The sequence below is a fragment of the Ursus maritimus genome, unplaced genomic scaffold (assembly GCF_017311325.1).
Source record: "Ursus maritimus isolate PB19 unplaced genomic scaffold, ASM1731132v1 scaffold_10, whole genome shotgun sequence".
Taxonomy (NCBI): domain Eukaryota; kingdom Metazoa; phylum Chordata; class Mammalia; order Carnivora; family Ursidae; genus Ursus; species Ursus maritimus.
This window is the reverse complement of record NW_024423344.1, coordinates 1773837-1800178: the sequence shown is the minus strand read 5'-3', so window position 1 is coordinate 1800178 and position 26342 is coordinate 1773837. Positions and strand designations below refer to the sequence as shown.

Sequence of the window (26342 nt, the reverse complement as noted above, 5' to 3'; positions counted from 1 at the left end):
TCCCTCTGCTCCCCCACCACCACTTCCGCATACTCAAACACATCCATGGGGGGCGGGTGCCATGGCAGCACTCTCTCTCTCTCTCTAAAATAAATCTATCTTAAAAAAAAAGTTTTGTTCTAATTTCTAACCTGAGTAGTGAGTACACTGATATTTAATTATCATTCTCTAATATATTTTACATATTATATATAATCTTCTGAAAGTATAGAAGTTAAAATTTTTTCAGGGTGGCAGTGAAGAGAGGGAAAAAATCTTTATACAAAAAACCTCATTTTTTAAAAATTCTGCATGTATCGTACAACCCAATTAAAATTTGTTAAAAAAGAAAACATGCAGATTTAAGACAGTAACTATTAGATGAATAAATTCTTTAAATAAAGACCAGCAACTGTGCCCTTGATGTTTCAAAAAAAAATTGTGTAAGTCCACTAAAGTTAACTATTCTTTCAAAATAAATGAATACTATCCTATTACCTTATTTTGAAATGGAAACATCATCTAATGAAAACATAAAATTCAAAATCTATGGTGTGCTTTAAGATAAAGGAAAAAAAAATGGTGCTTTTCTATTCTTTGTATCACTTTTATGCAGAGTTACAGTGATGAGGCTGCCTACACTTATCTGGATGCATTCCCCAGAAATAAGAGTCTACATTAAAGGTTTCTTTAAAATATACAATGTACATATATACAAATTGTCTCTTCAAATAATGGGCAATACAAGTTGCAGTTAAATAAAAAAAGTAGTTAAAACATTTTCTATTTACATTTCAGTTTACCAACATCAAAAATAAAGTTGAAATCTGAGAAGCAGCATGCCAAAGACACTGTTGTTCTCTCATCTAATTAATCCCTACTCCTTAATTTCTAGTTTAAAAAAAGCCAACAAGTGAGAAGCAATATTTACCACTCAAAGGATGTATCAATGGCCATGATCACAACTTCCAAAATAAAAGTTTAGTCATGAAAATGGTTTATTACCTAAACTCAGTCAAGGATATAACTATTAATAAAAACAACATTCACCTGGCTGAATTTAAAACCACCTCAGTTTAAATGCTAATAATGGTTGTAACTACTCTAACATACTTAAGACACTGCATTTTCAGTTTAACACACAACACAGTGTCTGCAGCACTGTACAACTGCTGGAAGATTATCCTGAAGCACTGGTTTGAACCTTTCAGTACCTTGAAATTTTCACCTACAGCAAGGTAAACCTACCTACTCGTACCACTTAACTAATGCTAAATTCCCTTTTCAACTATCCCTTCCAAATGGTCAATGAGTTTAAATTTGAACACTTCTAGTAATGCTACCTTCTGAGCTTATCCATAATCTAACTTTGAAGAACTATGCCAGAAAGTTCTTTACATTTATGAAAATGAACAATGTCTCCCTAAACTGATCTTATCTTAAATTAGGGTCTACTATAACAAGTCCCATCCCTATTTTACATGGCATATTTCTAATATATAAAGAAAACATTTATGCTCATCACTTCCAGGCTAAATATACCCATGTTCTTCACCCATTTATCATAAAACAGAATTCCCCTTAAAAGTCACATGTTATTGAAACCATCGACTAAGAAAATAGTACACATCAGGCACTGAGCTCAATTATACTAAAATTTATTTTCCTCCAAGTCTACCATAAACAACAATTAAAAAGTCAATTAGATTCTCCATGCTAAATGGTGAGCTGCTGCAGCTATATCTACTACTGTGACTCTATAATCTCTACCCTGCAGTTTGACCCTCAACAAACTACATAAAAGTTAGCACATTTAATAAAAATAAAGCATATTACACTGTTTATTTTCTATGTGTATTTATATTGGGAGTGAGAGTTATCCAAAATAAATAACAAACCTGAAATTTAGCCACACAACTGGAATTGCAAAAGTTATACAGTTTCCCATCAGGCATTGTGGCTTGATATTGAGGTAAAGAGTTTCGCTTACAAAAATGGCAAATAATTCCCAAACCTAGGAGAGAAAAAGTACATATCTGATTTCTTTATAAAGTGATAAAAGTCTAGAACAAAATTTTAACTGACCTCTGAGAATTTTTTTTTTAACGGAAGCTTCTATAAACTATTCTTTTTAATTTCCAAGATTATTTGCACCTTAAAAAATACCATTATAAAGAGTCTGACATCATGTCTCTAAAATATACACAGACACAGGAAACAATCTCAATTTTCGATCTTTGGAAGAAAAAACAATTTTAGCTAAGAACAGAGACATGGACAGAACTTCACCAATAACTTAAAACTAAAGAAAATCAAAGAAATATGGAACGGTCAAAATCACTAAAAAAAGTCTTCAGTAAGAAAGTTTAGTGTGATAAATAAAAATTATTTACGAGTTAAAAACAACTATAAAAACGAAGTTAAGGGGAAAGAGTAGTTAAGAAATTGGTCATGTTATTAAGGTTTTTTAACTTCCCAAATACCTGAAACTTACTTTGTGATTTTGCATATTTTGTCTTGTGACTGTTCATGCAAGCAGTTGAACAATATGGCTCCATATATCCATTAGGACCTATACACTGAGTCATATCAAAAAACCTGCACTGTGTCCGGCAACCAGTACAAGTGGTCAGTTTTCCATATTTCTAAAATTTGAAACATAAAAAGATAATTAAGAAAACTATAACTTACTTAGAAAAAAATTTTATATTTTTCAGTACACCTTTTCTCTCTGCAAAACAATTTTGTTAATCTCTAATCAGGTTTAGTGGGTCAGAAATCTTCATCTGGATGCAAACTGTTAACTACAATGCAGCTAAATCAGGTTCAAACAAAAGTAATGATCTTAGCTAAGTCTCCTTCAAAAACTAGGATTTTTCTCTAATAATTAGTTTAATAGAATCCCCACCTATATAGGTAAAGTATAAACTGAAAAACAAAGGCACAGTGTTTTCTGTTTACCATGACACACTTCTTTGTCATTTGACAGAAGAAATTAAATGGACCTACAAAGTATAAGCCTTAATAATCAAATGACTATGTTCCTTCAGAAGAAAAATTTGATCTTAAATATTTTTTTCCACTGAGCTGTGCTGTTGTCTCAAGAACTTTTGGAACTTCTCTTAAAACCAATTAACCACCTATGTATAGTACATTTAAAACCTCATTCAACCATGATAAAACACCATCATTTTAGATTTTTTTAAACTAAAAAAAAAAATGTCATTTAACAAGATTTGGGGCTATTAACTAAAGCTAGTAATTAGTCAACAGACAAGACTAGTCAGCCCTTCTGGCAAGAGTATTTGCCAACACGTAATTCAAAGAAACAAGGTAAACTATATAATGGTAAGACCGAAGGAGGTACACTTTGAAAATTACTAGACAAAAGCAATATTACTGAAATATACATAGTCTTACAAAAATACAAATACAGCAGATGAACTGGTGTATTTCTATTAAAAACATGATAGTCACAATTAGAAATCAAACATAAGGAAAAGCAAGTCTTTAGAAAGTGCAACTTGTATTTGATCTTTCTTCTGAGTGGTTACACAACTATCAAGCCGCTAAATCAAATATCACATATCATACTGCAAAATAATTGCATCCATTTTTCCACCTGATGTTGAGATTCTTTAATCACTGTCATACCCAACAGCATCTAGTACAATATAATGATATTAAAAGGCCTCAAAATGTTCCATGGATGGATGACCAACAAATGTCAGGGAAGATGACTATCAGGCCAAAAATAACAAAATGGGTAAACTGCATGGACAAATATCATAAGCGCCACAGGATTTTAGAAAATAAAGGTAATAAATTGAAGGTAAAATAACCAAAACCAAATAACTAACATCAACATCAAAAAAAGAAAAAAAAAAAAAAACTTTCTCAGCATACAACAAATGGAAGTTATAAAAAAACATAACTGGTACCATAAAAAATAAGCAATGCTGCCTATTCCTCATTTACTTAAATCCCACTTCATAGAAGTCCTAAGTTTTACTTTTCAAAGTGGAAATCAACCCATTCTTCAATCTCTCATAGACTGCAAAAAGAAATACTTATCAACAGTAAAAGAATAGTAACAAGGAACAGAAAAGAATAACTGCAAACCTATTAAGTCTAATTATGACTTTCCCAGTGTTACAAAAACAATAGAGGAGAATGCTGGTTTTTTGCTTGAAATGACAAAATATTTTCCTGAGGCCTATATAATAATTCAAATTTTTATAATGGGAAAAGAGTCAAAGAAAACACATCAATAAAACAATGAAAGAAAAAAGAATTTTTAAAATCTGGCACCATAGTACAAATCAGGAATACTAAAAATATCAGGACACTTGCCATTAAATCACAGGATTACAAAGAGAAAAAGCAAGCAGCTCTCAGCAGATTCTTGTACAAGACCTGCATGTAGCAGCACCCATCAAGAATTCTTTTATTAATATAAATGAAGTCCAACCATCTAACCTAAACCTGGATTAGAATTTTTTTTTAACTTATTAGAAACATCCTTTAAGTTGACAATAATTTTATTGGCAGAATGGTTAAGTAATTAGTAAGTTTTAAGACGTACCAATAAAAAGTAGACCAGTTGAATTGGGTCAAGTAAACAAGGAGCTAAGCAACTGGTCCACACTGACAAATACTTTTATCTGAAGAGAATGAGAAAGTACTATCAGAAAGATAGAATCATTAATATTGAAAATATTTTAACACAGCCACTTTCACAGCCACCACTACTTCAAAAATAAAAGGACCCATTTAATGAAAGAACATTAGTAAAAAAAAGAAATATCTGTTCATGCCATGTTTTCTGTTCTTTGTGTAAACAATCAAAATATTTAAATTTCATTCATCCTACAAATAGACATTGAGTGAGTTAAAAAATGAAATTAACTGTAATAAATTCACAATTATTATATTCCCCATGCAGACATGGGAGAAAATAAACCTACTCACAAATTCAGTGAAAAAGAATAAGGTAAAACTAATTAAACAAGATACTGGTAAGGGAAAGGTATATATAATGGGGAATTTATGGCAAATTGGCTCATTTTCAGTCTACTCATTAAAAAATGGTACATTTAAATTTTACACAATTCCATATGAATATCAAAATTAATCATCACATGATTTTACATAAAACTTCCTCCTAATTTATTCTTTTACATGTATGCAATACATAATTCTTTTACTACATTTTGACCAAGTGAGTGAACCACATGGGAAGGTACTCAAGAGATAAAAGCTTGATGTACTTGAAATTGAGGGGCACTCTACTAAATGTCCTGTAGTATTCAAAAAATGTCAAGGTCATGAAAGACAAAGACTAGGGAACTATTTCATATTAAAGCTGACAGGACTTCCAACCCCAGCCATGATGGAGTACAGAGACTAGATTTAACCTCCCACTTTTAAAAACCAGAAAACGACACAAAAGATATGAAACAATGGCTTTTAAACATTCCACAAAACATAATATAACTCATTATATAGAAATTTTTAAAAATCAAGCTGTGGAAACATATCTAGAAATGACAGCTAAGAAAATACAAGGCAAAAATGTTAAAAGAGCTATGATAAATATGCTGATATATTCAAGAAAGCAGTAGAGGAAAACATGAACATAATGAGGAAAGGAATAGAAGATATAAAAAAGACCCAGATGGAACTTCTAGAAATGAGAAATACAAGATCTGAGACATAAAATATACCACATGGGACTAACAGTGTATTAGAAAAGATAAGTAAAATTAAAGATACAACAACAGACATTCTGCAAAATGAAGAAGAAAAAAAAAGACGAAAAAAACCCAATAAATAATACAGCAACAGGGACCATGGGACAATAGCAGGAAATCTAATATATCTGGAATTGGGGTCTCAGGAAGGGGTTGGGGGGGCAAAAAACATTTTTAAAGAAATAATGGCCTATGATCCAGGATTGGATCCTAAACAAGAAGTAATTTTTTTTTTCCATTTGCTGCAAGGGACATTAATGTTTTAAAATTTGAATAAGGTATATAGATTAATCATATAGCAGGAGTATGTCAATATGAAATTCCTTGTACTACAGTTATAATTATTAATTGTACATATTTATTATACACATATTTCTGTACTAATCCATTCACCTAGAGTAAGGAATATGAATTTAGAAATTTTTACAAAATAAAGGATTTTTAATATCTTTCAGGTAGGCACAAAAGAGAGGACCTTTTATATCCTAGGTAAATGCCTACTCTGGACAAGGTACTGTGCATAAATTTTTTATCTGAAAATAATTTTTAATAAAAATACCTAAAAGCAAATGAGTATATCACAATACATGTAAAATTTAGTGAAATAAATTTTGCCTATGATAACATAAGAAAACATCATCATCTGACATATTTTAAGTTCATAAATTTTAATATACTTCAAAATCCACATGATTTTTCAGTTACATAATAAAGACAATAGCAGTACATGAAATTGTTAAGGGCTTAACCACAGCTACATTCCTGCTTACCTCGGGTTGCATTAAGAAAGAGTCCTGCATGTGGTCTCGAACCTCCTTCAGAAAGCTTGGATGGCTACCTACCTAAAAAAATATTTAAAAGACATTAAAAAAAAAACATATAAAGAAGCTGCTTAATTGAAAGACAAATAAGCAAATCAGTAAAAGTTGATTTTTTTTTTTTTTTAGATTTTATTTATTTATTTGACAGAGACAGCCAGCGAGAGAGGGAACACAAGCAGGGGAATTGGGAGAGGAAGAAGCAGGCTCCCAGCAGAGGAGCCCGATGTGGGACTCGATCCCAGAACGCCGGGATCACGCCCTGAGCCGAAGGCAGACGCTTTAACGACTGCGCTACCCAGGCGCCCCGTAAAAGTTGATTCTTAATTGTCTGTGTCTTAAAACTCATTCCAACTTTTAAAAATGCCTCTGTCCTATCCCCAGTGCCATTGTTAAATTATTTTAATTATCCTATAAGAAAAAAAATCATTTAATGATAAAACAATAACAGGTAACAAATTATAAATATAAACAGACCTTTAAACTTACTTGACTTGCCTAAGTAGACCTAGACAAAAAAAAAAAATTACTTATTTCTCTTAGACGACAGTGTATTCTAAGATCTCATTATAGCCTATGGTACCTCAAAACATTCTAAATTAAGTGATTTGAAGATTATGCAGGTACAGTTTTCATTACTGGCAAATGGGTTGTTTTGGAAACTCTTTTTAGAGCACATGACAGTTTACAGCACATATGAATATACATCTTACTCCTTGCAGAAAGCATCCTGCTTTCCATTAAAGTCAAAATACCATATGAGAAAATGGAAAATAAAATATTGAAAGAGAAGTGTTAAGTATTATACAGTCTCCACTGCCAGGATCCAGATTATTAATTACCTGTATCAGTATATTCCAGAAACTAATTCAGCAATGGGGATACAAACAATGGCAGCTAAGTTAAATGTTAGAGAAAAATGTCAAAAGGGGAGGGGGAGGGCAAGGGTAAGAAAAGATCACCATACAGTTTTAGTTCCCCCAGATTATAGGAAAAGACCTTCACTATAGCATCTTATGTAGTGGTTTCCAAACATGTCTGATTGTGTTCCCTTGTCAAGTAACAATGTATATGCGTGGATTTCCATTTACTTACTTGTAAATTATGAACATGCAATATATGAATTACACATGAAAATAATATTTTACAGAATGAAAGATGAAAAACTTTTTAAATAATTTTTAATTTATTTAATCATAGTACAAAGAGTATTTTCTATAGCCATTAGAATGGAATCATTTGGTGTCAGTGGAGGCTACGTGGGGAGCAGTAAGGTGGTATTCCTACTCCTCCCAGTTTGGGTGGATCAGCCAAAGCCCAGAGGGGAGCCAGAATGCCTACCCTCATCCAGCAATAACAAGGAGCCCACCTCAACGGGTATCAACAGAGGCCAAATGGAGAGCCTGGATTTCAACCCCTACCCCTACCCCTTCCTACTCCTACCACAGCAGTGTCAAATAAAAGCCAGCTGAAGAAGGTTTAAATAAGATCCAGAATATAATAACATAATATCAAAAATTTCCAGGCTTTGATTAAAAATAAAATCATGTATCCTATCAAAACCCAGAGAAACAACAATTTGAATGGAAAAAGACACCTGGGTGGCTCAGTTGGTTAAGCATTTGCCTTCAGCTCAGGTCATATTCCCAGAGACCCGGGATCGAGTCCTGCATCGGGCTCCTGGCTCAGTAGGGAGTCTGCTTCTCCCTCTGCTCTTCACCCCTCTGCTGCTCTCTCTCCCCCCCCCAAATAAAGAAAATCTTTTAAAAAAATAAAAATAAAAATAAATGGAAAAAGATGATCAGTAGATGCCAACAATGACAGAGATGTTAGAATTATGACAAAGATTTTTAAAGCAGCCAAGATAAAAATGTTTCAACAAAGAATAAAAAACACACTTAACAATGAAAAAATAGAAATTCATATAAAAAAATAGAAGATATAAATAAGAACTAAATGGAAATTCTAGGACTCAAAAAAAACCAGTAACAGAAATTAAAAAAATCAACAGATAGGGTAAGTCAAAAGAATGCAGGAGCCAAGTGAAAGTGCTCCCAATGGCCAAAGCTAGAAAATTTTGATCAACAAAATAAAACTGTATTTTATTATAGCCCAAAATTATAAAATATCTATGAGTCCCTACTAATATTAATAAATGACTGAATAAATTAATAAATGTAGGAGAAAAGACCAATCTCTTATGCAGAAAAATTCCAATTAGCTGTATACTCCACCCGAAAGGAGACAGTGACTTCATTCTCAAGAATACAACAAGGGGAGAGCCTGGATGACTCAGTCAGTTAAGGACTGACTCTTGATTTCAGCTCAGGTCCTGATTTCAGGGCCCTGCCTCAGGCTCAGCACAGGGCATGGAGCCTGCTTAAGATTCTCTCTCTCTCTCCCTCACCTTTTGCTCCTCTCCCCTGCTGGGTGTACACTCTCTCTCTCAAAAAAAAAAAAAAAAAGAGAGAGTACAACATGGAAATGGGGTGGAGAATTTACAATGGAGAATCCTGACAAGTGCTACTTCAGCAAGGTGATCAACATCAACTTCAACAGTAACTTAAATCATGTTGATAGATGTACTCTTGTGATGTGATGAAAATGGCAGTGTAAAAAGTAAACACCTCTGTGACATTCTTCCTAAAAACATATAGCTCCAATCTGTCTAATGATGAGAAAACTTCAAATTCCAATAGAGGGGCATCTTACAATATATCTAAATCTTAAAAACTGTCAAGGTCATTGAAAACCAACAAAAGTCTGAGAAAATGTCATAACCAAGACTAGCCTGAGGTAACATGATTACTGGATATAATGTGGTATCCCAGATGGGATCCTGTAAAGAAAATGGGCATTATGTAGAAGTTAAGGAAATATGAATAAAAGATAGACTTTACAAAATAACAAATATATTAATGCCAGTTCATTAACTGCAACAAATGTTATCTTACTGATTTAAGGTATCAATAAAAGACCATCACAGGAGAACTCTGTACTATCTGCTTAATTTTTCTGTAACACTAAAACCATTCTAACTCTTAACTATAGAAAACAAACAGAGGGTGGCTGGAGGGGAGGTGGGTGGGGGATGGGTTACTGGGGGATGGGGTAACTGGGTGATGGGCATTAAGGAGGGAATTTCATGTAATGAGCACTGGGTGTTATATGCAACTGATGAGTCACTAAGCTCTACCTCTGAAACTAAAAAAAAACCCAAAAAACAAAAAACACCATTCTAAAAGAAATTATTAGTAAACAACAAGAGAAAACCCCAACCAATAGCAGAATGGAGAAGACAGAGGAAAGAATCATTGCAGGGAAATATAGAAATTATCCAAACTTAACTGAAAGAAAACAGACTTGGATGGAAAAAAGAAAAAAGAAAAGAGCCTCAGGGATCTGTAGGACTATAAAAAATATACAGAAATTCAGGCTCCCTATTTGGCCTCTTTCAACAAAGAATAAAAGTCACTACAGTCCTGGAGGGAGAGAAGGAAGAGGATAGGGTTGAAAAAGTAGTCAAAGGAACATTGCAAATTAGGCAGAAGATACAAACCTATGGATAAAAGAAGCTGAGCAAATCCCAGAAAGGGAAAACTGAACGAATCACAATATTATCACAATCAAATTTCTGAAAATTTTAAATAAAATTTAAATTTGAATAAAAATAAAGACAAAAAAAATCTTGAAACCAGCAACAGAAAATGAATGACAAAGCTATAAAAGAAATACACTTGGAATTACAGCGTAGAAGGACAAAACGCCTTTAGTCAATAGCCCCTCTACTTGACCCAACCACCACAGGAACAATATGGCATTAACCCCACCCACACGAGAAAAGGACAAGTGGAGAGCTTAGACTCTACCTTGGCCTGGCTGCAATGCAGTGCCCCACTGCAGCAACCCAGCTATGGTGACGTGAGAAAAGGCGAAGTAGGGAGCCTGAACTTCTATCCTATCAGGAAGTAACAAGGTACCCTGTTACCTACCCCCTCAAGATGAGAACTGGTAACATAAGGACTTCCACCAGCAGTAACTAGGCCCAAACTGAAATTACAGTCTGAAGAGCAGAAAGAAAAAAAAAAAAACAACGAAGAAAAGTGAACAAATCCTAAGGAACCTGTAGAACAGATCAAGCAGACCAACATGTGCATTATGAGAGTCCCGGAAGAATAGACAGAACAAAGAATGATTATTTTAAAAAATAACAGGTCAACTGGGTGGCTCAGAGCTCTGATACCAGGATCCTGCGATGGATTCCAGCATAGGGCTCTCTACTCAGTGGGGAATCTGCATTCTGCTTCTCCGTCTCCCTCTGCCCCTTCCCCTGCTCGTGCTCTTTCTCCCGCTTTTTGTCTCAAATAAATACTTAAAAAAAAAAAAAAGGAAGAAAACAAAGGAAAGAAAGAAAGAAAGAAAGAAAGAAAGAAAGAAAGAAAGAAAGAAAGAAAGAAAAAAAGAGAAAGAAAGAAGACTGAAAACTTCATAAGTTTGATGAGGCGAAACTAATCTACAAAGCTGAAAAGCACAACAAATTTTAAGTAGGATAAACTCAAAAAGACACACAACAGTACACAATATAATCAAATTGTTGAAAGACACAGAGATTCTTGAGCAGAAAGAGACAAGCTAATTATCAAGTACAAAGAATCCTCAATAAGATTTTCCACCAATTTCTCATCAGAGACCGTGGAAACCAAAAGGCAGTGAAATGACATATGTAAAATGCTGAAAGAAAAATACTTTCAAACAAAAATCTGGCAAAACTATTATCCAAACATGAAGAAGAAATAAAGACATACCCAAATAGAAAACTGAGGGAATTTGTCACCACTAGATCTACTCTACAAGAAATGCTAAAGAGAGTCAAAGATTTATGCCAAACTGGAAAGGAAACTAGACAGTGACTCCAGCAGAATGAAGAAATAAGGATCTTTAGTAAAAGTAACTACATGGGCAAACATAAAACGCAATAGTGCTGTATTTTCAGTTTGTAAGTCCAATTTTTATTTCCTACATGATTTTAAGAACAAATGCACAAAACACAATTGCAAGTCTATGTTATTATGCAAACAATGTTTAAGATGTAATTTATTACAACATAAATGAGGGTGAGGCTACACAGGAGCAGAGTTCTTTTTTTTTTTTTTTTAAGATTTTATTTATTTATTCGACAGAGATAGAGACAGCCAGCGAGAGAGGGAACACAAGCAGGGGGAGCGGGAGAGGAAGAAGCAGGCTTCCAGCAGAGGAGCCTGACGTGGGGCTCGATCCCAGAACGCCGGGATCACGCCCTGAGCCGAAGGCAGACACTTAACCGCTGTGCCACCCAGGCGCCCCAGGAGCAGAGTTCTTAAATGCCAATTATCACCTCAAAATAGATATAAAATTTAGGATGTTAAATGTCAACCACATTCAGCAGCACATTGAAAGTATTACATACCACAACCAAGTGGGATTTATCCCAGTAATGCAAACAGTGGTTCAATAAAAAATAATGAATATAATAAAACACATGAACACAATGAAGGTAAAAACCATTTGATAATCTCAAATGGTAAAAGAAAGATTGACAAAATCCAACACACTTTTATGATTTAAAAAAAAAAAACCCTCAACAAACTAAGAATAGAAGAAAACTACCTCAACATAATAAATGCCATATATGAACAACCCCACAGCTAACATCAGACTCTACAAAGACACAAGGTTTTTCCTGTTAAGATCAGAAACAAAACATGCCTGCACAATTTCACCACTTCTTCTAGTCTACAAAATAGTGAAACTTCTAGCCAGAACAGTTAGGAAAAAGAAATAAAAGGCATCTAAATTGGAAAGGAAGAGGTAAAACTACTGTTATTCACTGATGATATGACTCTATATGGAGAAAATCCCAAGGGATCCACAGTAAAGCTACTAGAGCTAATAAATTCAACAAAGTTGCAGGTGTAAGATCAACACTTAAATATCAGTTGTGTTTCTAAACACTAGCAATGTACAATCTGAAAAGGAAATTAATAAAGCAATTCCATTAACAATAGTGTTCAAAAGAATAAAATATTATAAATAAATATACCGCAGAAGGTAAAGACTTGTACCCTGAAAACTACAAACTGCTGAAAGAAATTAAGAAAGGTCTAGGGGCGCCTGGGTGGCACAGCAGTTAAGCGTCTGCCTTCGGCTCAGGGCGTGATCCCGGCGTTCTGGGATCGAGCCCCACATCAGGCTCTTCCACTATGAGCCTGCTTCTTCCTCTCCCACTCCCCCTGCTTGTGTTCCCTCTCTTGCTGGCTGTCTCTATCTCTGTCGAATAAATAAATAAAATCTTAAAAAAAAAATAAAGAAATTAAGAAAGGTCTAAATGAATGGGAAGACAACCCATATTCACAAACAGGAAGATTTAACATTGTTGAAATGTCAATACTACCCAAAGCAATCTAAGGATCAGTGCAATCACTATCCAAATTCTAACAACCTTTTCTGAAGAAATGGAAAAGCTGATCCTCAAATTCACATACCATTGGAATGGGTCTAGAACACCTAATTTTTAAAGAAGAATAAAGTTGGAAGACTCATTTTTCTAATTTCAAAACTTACTTCAAAGACACAGTTACCACAACAGTGTGGTACTTGCACTAGAACAGACATGTAGTCCAATGGAATATACAATGAAAGTCCAGAAATAAACCTACCCACCTATGGCCAATTAATATTTGAGAATATGACAAGTCCATTCCATAGGAAAACAATACTCTCTTCAACAGATGATGCTGGGACAACTGGATTTGCATATACAAAAGAATTAAGCTGGATGCCTGTCTCACATCATAAACAAAAATTAATTCAAAATGGACCAAAGACCTAAATGTAAGAGTTAAAACCATAAAGCTGTTAAAAGAAAATACAGGAATAAGCCTTCTTAACCTTTGATTTGGCAAAAAATTCTTAGATACAGCACCAAAGACATAATCAACATAGGAAAAAAGAGGTTAATTGACTTTATTAACATTAAAATTTTACATCAAATGACATTATCAAGAAAGTAAAAAGGCAACCAATAAATGGGAGCCAATATCTGCAACCATAAATCAAATGAGTGATTAGGGGCTCCGGGGTGGCGCAGTCGGTGGAACAGCCAACTCTTGGTTTTGGCTCAGGTGGTGATCTCCAGGTCCTGAGATTGAGCCCCACAAGGGGCTTCACACTCTGCCTTCAGTGCAGAGTCTCCTTGGAACCGCCTCTCCCTCTGCCCCTCTGCCCCACGCTCGGGAGCTCTCTCTCTCTCACTCTTGCTCTCTCTTGCTCTCTCAAAGGAATAAATAAATCTTAAAAAAAAAAACTTAAGAAATAAGGGATTAATATTCAGAATATTAAAAAAAAAAGAACTCTAAGGGGTGTCTGGGTAGCTCAGTTGGTTAAGCGTCTGCCTTCAGCTCAGGTCCCGTAATCAAGCCCGTCAGGCTCTCTGCTCAGTGGGGAGCATGTTTCTCCCCCTACCCCCGGCTCATGCTCTCTCTTGCTCACTCTACCTCAAATAAATAAAATCTTTAAAAAAAAGAACAAACTCCTACAACTGAAAAACAAAAGGAAAAACAATGCAATTCAAAATGGGTGAAGGACTTCAATAGATACTTTTCCAGAGAAGATATACAAATCATCCATAAGCATGAAAAATATACTCAACATCATCAGTAATCAGAGAAATGCAAACCAAAAACCACAAAGAGATACCACCTCACATCTACAAGGATGATTAAAATAAAAAATAAGGATTAAAAAACAGAAAGTAATTAAGTGTTGGGAAANAGTTACAGTAAATGGAAACCTCATGTACTGCTGTTAGGAATTATCAATACAGCTGTTTCGGAAAATAGTTTTACAGTTCCTGAGAGAGCATAAAATTAGCCTATGACCAAGCAAATCCACTCTTAGGTATATACCAAGAACTAAAAACCACGACTCAAACTGATACTTGCATGCCAAAGCTCATTGCAGCATGATTCACACTAGTCAAAAGGTTGGAAACAACCAAAATGCCCTGCAACAAATGAATGGATAAACAAAATGTGGTCTATACATGAATATTATTCAGAGGTAAAAAGTAACGCTACAACATGGATGATATTGAAAACATTGTCCTAAGTGAAATAAATCAGACACAAAAGGACAGATAATGTATGACTTCAAGTATATGAAATATCTAGAATAGGCAAATTCATACAGACGCAAAGTAGATTAGAGATTACCAGGGACCAAGGAAGTTAAGAGAAGATGAGGAGTTAGTGGCCTCATCAGTTTCTGTTTGAGTCATTAAAAAATTCTAAAAACAGGGGCGCCTGGGTGGCACAGCGGTTAAGCGTCTGCCTTCGGCTCAGGGCGTGATCCCGGCGATCTGGGATCGAGCCCCACGTCAGGCTCTTCTGCTATGAGCCTGCTTCTTCCTCTCCCGCTCCCCCTGCTTGTGTTCCCTCTCTCGCTGGCTGTCTCTATCTCTGTCGAATAAATAAATAAAATCTTTAAAAAAAAAAAAAATTCTAAAAACAGAGACGATGATTGCACATTATGAATGTCTTTCATATGTCACTCAACTGCATACTTAAAAACGTTTCAAAACAATTGGAAATGTTGTTTTGTATATGTTTATCACATTTGTTTTAAAAAACTATGAGTTATTTTCTTCCCGTTTCCTGCTCTGGAATGGTTTGAAATAGCATTGCAATTACCTAGTTTAAATCTGATGGAATTTCCCTATGAAACATCTGAGTTGGGGTTCCTGGGTGGCTCAGTCAGTTAAGCGTCTGCCTTCACCTCAGGTCAAGATACCAGGGTCTTAGGATCAAGCCCCAAGTTAGGCTCCCTGATCAGCGGGAAGTCTGCCTCTCCCTCTCCCTCTGCTCCTCCCTCTCAGCTAGTGCTCACTCTAATAAATAAATAAAATCTTTAAAAAAAAAAAAAAGAGAAAAGAAAGATACACCAGAGTCCGTTTCTCTTTGTGGGGTAGTTCATTGATAACTATCTCTATTTCTTCTATGGAAATTTCTCTGCCTTATTTTATCTGCTCTGGAGTCAATTTAGGTAAATTATATTTTCACATACACAAAAATTATATTTTCATGGAAAACTACTCAGCTAGGTTTTCAACATTTTTATATAAAGTTGTATACGAAGTAGTCCCTTTTAAATGATTTTCTTCCATTTCCTCTGTTTTGATGGTTAAGTCCACCTTTTCATTTCTTATTTTTGTAAATTTGGGCATTTTTAAACCTCTTTTCCCAATTAATGATCAGCTGGTCTAGTTTTCCACAGAATTTATTTATCATAAAAGCAGCATTCTGGATTATTTTCGTACTGTTTTTATTTCCTAACTCACTAACTCCTACTTTTATCTTTATTTCTTCTCTTTTTAGTTTGTTTTCGTTTTACAACTTTTTGAGTTAAATATTTAATTCATTTATTTTCATTTTTATTGCTTTAAGCATGTAAAGGTAAGAATTTGGTCTTGAGCATTTTTTAAATGTAACACTGACATCTTAAAGAATGCACCCAAAAAAGAGAAATTAAAGACCAATGTCACTTACGAATACCAATGGGAAAGTACTAAATATAAACAATGACAACTAAACATTTAAAATATGATGACAGGTATGGTTTATTCTAGCAATGAAAGAATGGTTAGATGGATTACAAAACTCATTTAAATAATCCACATATTAATGGATTAAAAGGAGAGAAAAAAAGTCATAATCACCTCCACAGACACTGAAGACCTTCAAAACTCAACATTCATTTTTGATAAAATACTTAATAAAACAAAACTCACTAGGTAATTTTTTTTTTTAAGATTTTATTTATTTATTTGACAGAGATAGAGACAGCCAGCGAGAGAGGGAACACAAGTAGGGAGAGTGGGAGAGGAAGAAGCAGGCTTCCAGCGGAGGAGCCTGATGTGGGGCTCGATCCCATAACGTCGGGATCACGCCCTGAGCCGAAGGCAGACGCTTAACCGCTGTGCCACCCAGGCGCCCCTCAATAGGTAATTTTTTAATATGGTGAAACATATTTACCTCAACCCTAAAGCCAGAATCTAATTTAATAAGGAAACATCAAAGAAATTCCCACTGGAAAAACAAAGATATTTACTACTTCCACTATTCAAAACTGTACTGGAGTTATTAGGAAACGTCATCAGGCAAGACAAAATAATAATGGGAATGAGAAATGTAAAGAAAGACCTAAACTTTCTCTATTTGCAGATGGTATGATGGTTTAGTTTAAAATCCAAGAAAATTAACCAATAATGATGATTTAGTTAGATAGCAGGTATTTAAAATCAATTTAAAAATGTATGTGCATACATATATGTATACACACACATAAAATAATGGAAAAGAAAACCTCATTTAAAATAGCATCAGGGGTGCTTGGGTGGCTCAGTCAGTTAGCATGCTACACAGGTCATGAATCTCAGAGTTGTGAGATACAGCCCAGGGTTGGGCTCAGGGCTCAGTGTGGAGTTTGCTAGGGATTCCCTCCCTTTCCCTCTCCCTCCCCCTCTGCTATTCCCCGTGCTCCTGCCCAAGTCTGCAAGTGCTCACTCTCTCTCTCTCAAATAAATAAAATCTTTAAAATAAAATAGCAACAAGAAGATAAAATATTTATCAATTTATTTTTTTCCATTTGTTTTTTAGATTTTATTTATTTGTGAGAGACAGAGAAAGCATGCACAAGCAGGGAGACAGCACAAGAGGCAGGCAGAAGGAGAAGGAGGCTCCCCACTGAGCAGGGAGCCCAGGATATGGCAGACAAAACAATTAACCAGACACTTAACCGACTGAGCCACCCAGGCATCCCAAAATATTTGTGAATTTAACAGGAACACAATGATATAACAAATAGAATGAAATCCCTTGCCCTATGATAGGACATTCTGACATCACAAAGATGCTGATTCTCAAGGACAGTCATTTGGATGCAGATAATATTTGACCCATAATTCAACAATATACCAGAATAAATTCCATTAAATGCATTAAAGATTTAAATATTAAAATGAAGCCTTGCAAACAGAAGGAAAATATGAAAAGCATTCCTTTATAGTCTGGGAGTGAGGAAAGTATATGAAACAAAATCCAGAAGCAATAAAAGAAAACTGTTTGACAATAAAATTTAAAAATTCACATAATAAGCCGTAAGTTGGTGTGGGTTAAAATAGCAAAAAACTGGAAATAACCCCAATACCATCCAACAGCAAAGTGATCAAATAAACTATCATATAGCCCAGTGCTGTCTGGGATATGCTTAACCACTAGCTCTTCGGAGACTAAGGAGACAACATAATTTGCTACATCTGCCATGAAAATACTCCCACTACGGCTAATTTCAGGCTACAAAATGAAACTAAACATGAAACTGGGAAGAGATGCACAAAAGCACACCATTATGTGTAATATTTCCATTATATAAACACAACAGACACAAGTAAGAATACAGATGATATTAAAATACAATAATTAGGAAGTAATAGGTTTTGAGTACTTACTTTGTTTTCAGTATTGGTAAGGTCTGAATTGTGTTCCCCCCAAAATTCATATGCTAAAGCCCTACTCCTGATGAAACTGTATTTGGAATTGGGCCTATAAGGGGACAGTTAAAGTTAAAAAAGTACTAAGAGTGCGGTCCAATCAGACAGGACTAAGGTTCTGCCTTACAAGAAGAGAAAGAAATACCCAAGACCCCCCACCACCCTTCTGAAAAGAGGAAAGACCAGGTGAGGACACCTCAAGAAGGAGGCTATCTGCAAGGCTCAAAGAGCAGCCTTACCAGAAACCAACCCAGAAAGGCACCTTGATCTTAGACTTGTAGCCTCACACTGCGAGAAATAAATTTGTTGTTTGAGCCCTCTAGTCTGGTATTTTACTATGGCAGCCCTAGCAGACTAATATAAACTTATATTTGTTTAATTTGTTTTTAATAGAGTGTTTTTAATAACCAGCTCACAAATTTCCTGAAAATTTGAGCAGCCATTAAAAAAAAGAGGAAAGTCCATAAATCATTGATATACAATAATTTCCAAGATATACTATGAAGTGAAAAATGGAAGATGCAGCATAGTACATACAGTATGCTGTCTTTTCTATAGAAAAAAGAGAAACTAAGAATGAATTACATATTTTCTTAATTTTTCAAATAACAGAACACACAAAATATTAAGAACTGAAAAGCGAATACCTATAAAAGATGAGTAGAAACCAAAAGGAGAAGATAGAAACAGCAGCTGGTCTTCTCTGAATATATTTTTTATGTACTTTTACTTTTGAACCATTATGTCTATATTCAAAAACAAACTAACTCAAAAGACCTTAACACTGAAATATAAATAAGATAATCATTCCCAAGCTAAGCTTTGAAAAATCATTATTTGCAACCCCTCTCCTCCACCCATAAACAAATATCTCGAAAGAGGAATTACTCTGCTAGCATTTACCATTATATGTAAGATCACACAATGTCCAATAATCTACATTTATCTGTATTCATTTGGGATAGGTCATCTCCAAGAGATGAAGACAATAATGGAATTAAATGAGATTCCAGGATAAACCTAGTTAATAAATGCTGCTAAAGTAAAACTATTAGAATAATTTAAAACATATTCAAACGAATGGTGGATTTTGATTAGATCATGAATTACCTGTTTGTATTCACTGACACAACTTTGACAGCAAAATCTTTTCTGCTGACCGTCAATCACCAGGACATTATTTCCAGCACCTTTGCTGGGCAGGTACTCTCCACACTGTTCACAGCAATTCATTATTAAACCATTGGCCATTCTGTATCTATTAAAGCAGTGGTCACTGCACAGCTTATGAGTCATATTTTTAAAGCTGACTTCATGGCGAATCTAAAAACAAGCAAACAAAATTTTAAACACAAATGAGTATCACAAGTAACTAAATAACAAGGTGCTCCAAAAGAAAGAAAATGCCTCAATGATTTTTCTGTGGAAGGCTTATTTAGGTAAAGAGAAAGACAAAATATGGCAGGGGGGAACCACTACTGACATCACTACAAACTTCTCTAGAGATATCTAAAACTGATAGGAAACAACCCAATCTGGATAGTGGTAGCATAAAATTCTAAAACAGACTGGAAATTTTTAGACAAATCCAAAAGGAACTAAAATTAAGTACACTGCTCTAGAAAGGGAGGAGAGAACCAATATTATAAATAATTCAAACAAGGTATGTCTAGTACACAGGTTTCTTTTTCTTCAAACAAATGCAAAAACTTTAATACCATATTAATAATGTGAAGTTATCAAAAAATATTTCCTCCACTTGTTCTCTTTCTTAAGCATTCTAGTTTGTTGTCTTTCCTTGGTAGTCAGCCTCCATGTTTAAACACTATGGTTTTGCATTTACGTGTTCCAAACCTCAAGAAAATAGTCAATTAATATTATATTTTAATATTTCCTAAATCATTCTCCCCATGGGAGAATGGCATTACATAATGGGATATTTATAAGATAAATTTTATATATCCTCAGTTTTAAGGAAATATATACTGATTTATCATTAACTATTAAATAAATTTAAGAATATTCCTATTAGTTAGAACTAAAGAGAAAAGGCACAAAAATACAAACCTCTGTTAGTTTACCACAAATTGTACATCTTGATTTATTTAGAGCTCCTTTAGTAGGATTCTGTTTGTCCTCATAGAGAGACAAACAAGATGTACTACAGAATTCCTGGAAGGATTCACTTGAATCCACTTGAGCAACAATAGTTCCTTTCATTGTAGTTATATCTCTGAAAAATAAGTGGGACAACTTAAAGTAAAATTCTGTTTTAAAAGAAATCAAATATAAGAATAATAACTAATATTTCTAATTTCCATAAATTGAAGTCTGGGAATCAAACACCATTTTTAGATCCATTAAATCACTTATTACTATTTAAAACTTCTTGGCAATAAAATATGAACACAAAAGATTAAGAAACAAAAATATTTTATACCATTAAATCTTTGCCAGTACTCAATTTATCTTCAAACTCCTTAACAAGGCTTTCAGGTATTGGAAATACTTTTTAAAAAATTGTTATTTATATGGAGTTTAGTATCCAGGCCTAAAACTGAGATATAAATTTATAACACCTAGTCAATTCCTTTCCCATGGGTAAGTAGAAAGGTTGAAAGATCTAGGTCGCAGAAATATGACATATATTCTACAGAGGATAATTGAACTTAAGTATATCCCCATAACCATAACCCAAAATAACCCCCACCTAGCTCTCCAAATGCAATTAGAAATGGTAGAAAACAGGGCGCCTAGGTGGCTCAGTCAGTTAAGCGTCTGCCTTCAGCTCAGGTCATGATCCCAGGGTCCTGGGATTGAGCCCCATATCAGGCTCCCTGCTCAGCATGGAGCCTGATTCTCCCTCTCCCTCTGCTCCTCCCTCCTGCTCGCTCTCTCCCCTGCTCTCTCTCTCTCTCAAATAAATAAATAAAATGTTTAAAAAAAAAAAGAAATGGTAGAAAACAATACTGATGACTTGTGGAGTTTTCTTTTAACAAAATTCTGAATTTCACAGTCCTATATTACAGTATGCAAAAGTCTACTACTATAGAGCAGTCAAAAAACTAGATAACTGTTCCAGTATTTGAATTTATTAAATTTGTACAGAACACTAAGCCTTTTTCAAAATTCTAAGATCTAAAAGTATCTTCACAAACTTGGGCTGCACCAAGAGATGGTACAGAAAGAAAATCTACCGGGTTTGACCGTACACATAATATACCATATTGCACGTTCTTTTAAGTAGGCTCAGCATGGAGCCCAACGCAGGGCCTGAACTCACAACCCTGATATCAAGACCTGAGCTAAGATCAAGAGTCGGACACTTAACCAACTGAGCCACCCAGGTACCCCAATATTCCACTTATTTTTAACTAGTTGAAGCCAGACCTAAAAATTGGCAGAAGAGAGACGTGTCTCTCCAAGGCTATCGAAAAACTGGTACCTGAGTCTTAAAACAGTGAGTATTCTAATGATTTAATGTTCAAAAAAACATAGAAACATAAAATCCAAACACTTGCCAATTTAAAATAATCTTAATATGAAGACAGTACAAAATGTGACTTATTTTTATACAGAACTAGTTATATATAAACTGCAAAACAATTTTATCTAGCTAGAACTAAATTCTAATAATTAATAATGCAAATAAACATGTATGCATTTTGACAAATCCAAAGAGTCCAAAGGAGATTACAGACAAAATTACAAGGGTCTAGTATTTAAATCAACCCCGGGGGCACCTGAGTGGCTTAGTCAGCTAGGCATTCGACTCTTGATTTCAGCTAGGGTCATGGTCTCAGGGATCAAGCCCCAACTCCGGCTCCATAATCAGCATGGAGTCTGCTTGGGATTCTCTCTCCCTCTCCCTCTGCCCCTCCTCCCCACTACAAGCTCATGCACGTGCACTCTCTCTCTCTCAAGTAAATCAATAAATCTTTTATAGATAAATAAATAAACCAACCAACCAACCCCAAAGCCTATCCAAATAGGAAGCCTTTTAATCATAAGCCACTGGTGGTGGCAGAGAATCCTCCAAAGCCATCACACATTTGAGTTTGGCTTTAAGATTCAAACAACTAGCTTACCAATTTTTTCAAATACCATAATTCACCTCTAAGACTCTTATAATCACTTCTTGGCCTTTTGGCTAAGATCAAGTCTAAGACTCTTATATTTCCCTAAAATTATATATCACCAATATTCAATCATATGGAATTATGTTGAAAGGTAAACCTTACCTACACTTGTAAGTGAGCAAAGCATAACCTACAGACTTGTCAGATCACTTTGTTGTATACCTGAAACTAATGTAACACAATGTGTCAACTGTATTTCAATATATTAAAAAAGAAAAAAAGAAAGAGAAAGAAAGGTAAACCTTACTTTTTACACATAACACAAAGTTTCTTTGGAGCCGGCTTGTGAGAGAAGGAGGAAAGGCAAGTGGTAGAACAAAAGAGGTGAGCTGATCCTTTTCGTTGATAAGCTGTCTGTCCCTTCTGTAAAGGTTTTTTGCAGTTTGCACAAGTGACTTTAACTGGTTTAGTGGGTTGTTGTTGTGCAGAAGGCTGGAAAATTTGTTTAGGAAGCGAGGCCACTGGTGATAAAGAATCCACTCCTGGTTGTTTCTGATTACGAGGAAATGAAGCTGACTGGGAAATCCAGGAATCTTAAAAACAAAATGCACAAGGAAAAATAATGAAACAGGTATTTACATACATCGACGATGCTATTTACGTGAACAGTTTTAACTTCCCATCTTGTAGAAGTTTAAGACATTAATAAAGCAGCAGTATAGCAGAGAGGAAAAAAACAAAGTTTTGGAGTAGGAATGCCTGGTTGACATTTAGACTCCACCTACTAGACTGGAAAGTTACTTAAACCCTGTGCCTAACTCTTCTCTAAACTGGAAATTGTACCAACCTCACACAAATGGTAACATTAAATGATAATACATGCAATAAACCATACTGACTAGCATAGAGGAAGCACTTAAAAATATCAGCCCATTATTTATTAAACAGAAAGAATTAATTTATAGAACATTCCTGTAAGTAAGGAACACATACATCGACATAAAAATATAATAAAATCTTGACCAATCAGAACCTTTGACAAATATAGTATAGGTCTGATAGTTTATATAGGATTGTATTAAAAATATCTTCTTTTTTAAAGTGGGCTCCACGTCCAGTGTGGAGCCCAACACAGTGCTTGAACTCATGACCCAGAGATCAAGACCTAGGCTGAGATCGAAAGTTGGAGACTTAACCATCTGAGCCACCCAGGCACCCCTCAAAACATCTTTTTAAAAACACCTTTTTTTCATATTTAGTTCCATGGCCTCTAGACCACACAATCTCAAAGAAATTAGAGTGTAACACAGAAATGACAAGCCAACATATAGTGACCAATCCAACATCGTATTACTCTCACTGCAAACAGTTTCAGAATCACACAGAATTAAAAGATACGTGTAACATTAACACTGGAGTGCAGAGTAATTTATCTTTTCTTTCTTTAATAATAAGCTTCTTTGGTGCTTAGCAGGAAGTGTCCAGCTTGCTACACTAGTTACTACTCCATAAATCTCACTACACTAACAATACCATAACCTTTTTCCCTTCTGAAATTTTACAGACCACCATTTCTATTATCTCTAGTAATTTTTTTCCTTTCTAGGTTCCTCCAAATTTTGAACTTTCATACATAAAAAGTTGCCCTTCTATACAAAACATTTTTTTTTCCTTCCACAGGAAGTACAAATATATTTAGAGCTCAGGAAAACTTCTCTAATATCAAAACCTTAAGGAGGATGATTTCCTGGTTCCAACCCAGTCCATCAACCTAATGATTTCAAGGAGCTACATAACACAGCTACTAAAATTTTACCTTACCACACAACATCACTCCCCACAAAAATTGCACTTTATACATAGAGTAAACTGAATGCATTCTAGAATCCTGTTATCCTGCTATTATCAAGGTAATGGACCAGTTTTAATAGGTAAAAATATTAATGAATACGAAGAAAATACAGTTGGCCCTTGAACAACATGGGTTTGAACTACATGAGTCCACTTATATGCAGTTTTTTTATAGTATAGTATTATAAAGTATAGTACTATAAAGTATTTTAAAGGTATAAAGGTATTATAAAGGTATATATATATATATGTATATTACATATCATACAAAATATGTGTTGACTATTTATCATTAAGGCTTCCAGTCAATAGTAGGCTACTAGCAAAACAAAAACAGTAGGCTATTAGTAGTTAAATTTTGGAAGTTATACGTGAATTTTCAAGTGCATGGTAAGCAGGGGGAGGGGTGAGGGGGTGGTACTCCTTATCCCCACAATGTTTAAGAGTCAACTGTAGTCACTAACTGAAAATTTCACCTTGTATTTGAACATATGCTAGAAGAAATAGCTTCTTGAAACACAATTACTGGCTCCTTAGGATTTTTGATTTTGTAGGTTCATCATTTGAATATATACTTAAAGAGACTATTTAAACTTAAGGACGTCTATTAACTTGATTTTGAAAAAATAACACGCTTTTTTTCCAATTTAGTTTTAGACCCTGTATAAATAATATAAGCACCCTTAATCTGTTTTTCAGCTCTTATATTTCTCCTACTTTCAAATTTTCTCATCCTCCAACATCAAAAATACTTTTAGGAAGAGAAGTCTTGTCTAAACCCTCTATTTTATACAAAGGACATCAGGGGATAATAGTTTAATTTGCCCAAGTCACAATTAGTCTGAGAGCCAGTATAAATAGCCAAGATTTTATAACTCCCTATTACAAATAAAAGTAGCACAAAAAAACAAGAGCTAATTCCTAAAAAAAGGAGCAAAAGGTATATCTGTTTAGTTTTTCTGATAAGTAATATACAGTCCCTTATATAGGTTTCAATAAACAGGAACACAATTCTTTTTTCGATTTTTAAATATTTTTTTTAAATAATCTCTACACTCAACAGGGGCTTGAACCTCACAACACCAAGATTAAGAGTCGCATGCTCTACCAACTGAGCCAGCCAGGCACCACCCCCAAGGAACACAATTCTTACAATGATATGCCCCTCTGACTCAGCAATATTCCTAAAGAAATAAGATCCTAAGATATATGCATAAGAATATTCTTAAAAGAGTTATTTAAATAGTAAAACCTGGAACTAAGCTAAATAGAGAATAAAATCAAACATACAGACTTGATATGGTCAAAGGTTCAAGATCTATTGTTAGGTATTTAAAGGGACGGTAGGAGGAAAGAGTTTACAAAACTATACCTAAACTATGATCTCAGGTTAGAATTAAATGTACTACTCTCAGTGGTGAGATTAATTATTTTCCTCTTCATACTCTTATGTTTTTAACATATTTATAATTACAATAAAGACAAAATGGCTATTTTGAAATTAATTTGAGCATTATCATTTCTTAAACTTTTCTGTGAGCCAGAAGGTTACAATGAAAGAAACTAATATATATACAGCTGGTAATATAAATTGTAAGACCTTTCTGGAAGGCACTATGACAATATTATTTCTACAACTTTAAACTGCTCATACAAACTCACACATACATCCCCCCCAACCCAGACGTACATACAAATGTATACACACACACACACACATAGAGGAAAAGGGTCTTGGAAGGCAGGAGGAATTTTCCAAATTGAGTAATAAGGAACCTATTCCTTTCAAAATCACTATAAACCAAATAAATTTTTTTTCAACCAAGAATCTTTGGAAGGATAGGGACAATGATATCCTTTGGCCTACTAACTTCACTTCTAGGAATATACTCTAAAGAAATGAGAAGTTTAAACAAAAGATGTTCATCAAAAGCCTATAATAGCAGAATATGGGAAACGGTATAAATGCCAAATATGGGAATGGTATATCCATATCTACTGTGCAGCCATTAAAACTTTTGTGTATAAATGTTAATGGTACAAGAAAATACAACGTAAAGTGGGAAACAAATAAGGAACAAAATTATTCAGGGTCGCGTTTCAACCAAGTTAAAATACAATGGAAAAAGCCTGAAAGTCAGCCACTCAAAAACACTGACAATGGTAATCTTCGGTTAATAATACAATCAGGGATTTTTTCCCTCATTTTTTATAGATTTTCCAAAAATTCTTCAATAGTTAAACATTACTCTCATAACCAAAAAAATAACAAGAAAAA

At 34.5% G+C, this 26342-nt stretch overlaps 1 protein-coding gene across 3 annotated transcripts in view; it reads right to left on the bottom strand.

Moving 5' to 3' along the window:
* The window catches only part of ZMYM2 (zinc finger MYM-type containing 2), a 136239-nt gene that overhangs the window by 46176 nt on the left and 63721 nt on the right, over positions 1 to 26342 (bottom strand). For all 3 annotated transcript variants that reach the window (XM_040621217.1, XM_040621208.1, XM_040621209.1), the window contains 6 exons: positions 22521 to 22806; positions 20202 to 20367; positions 19245 to 19457; positions 6503 to 6574; positions 2474 to 2624; positions 1878 to 1993 (listed from right to left, as the gene is read on the bottom strand). In XM_040621217.1, the coding sequence (XP_040477151.1) occupies positions 1878 to 1993; positions 2474 to 2624; positions 6503 to 6574; positions 19245 to 19457; positions 20202 to 20367; positions 22521 to 22806 (1004 nt within the window). The remainder of the gene's footprint in view (positions 1 to 1877; positions 1994 to 2473; positions 2625 to 6502; positions 6575 to 19244; positions 19458 to 20201; positions 20368 to 22520; positions 22807 to 26342) is intronic.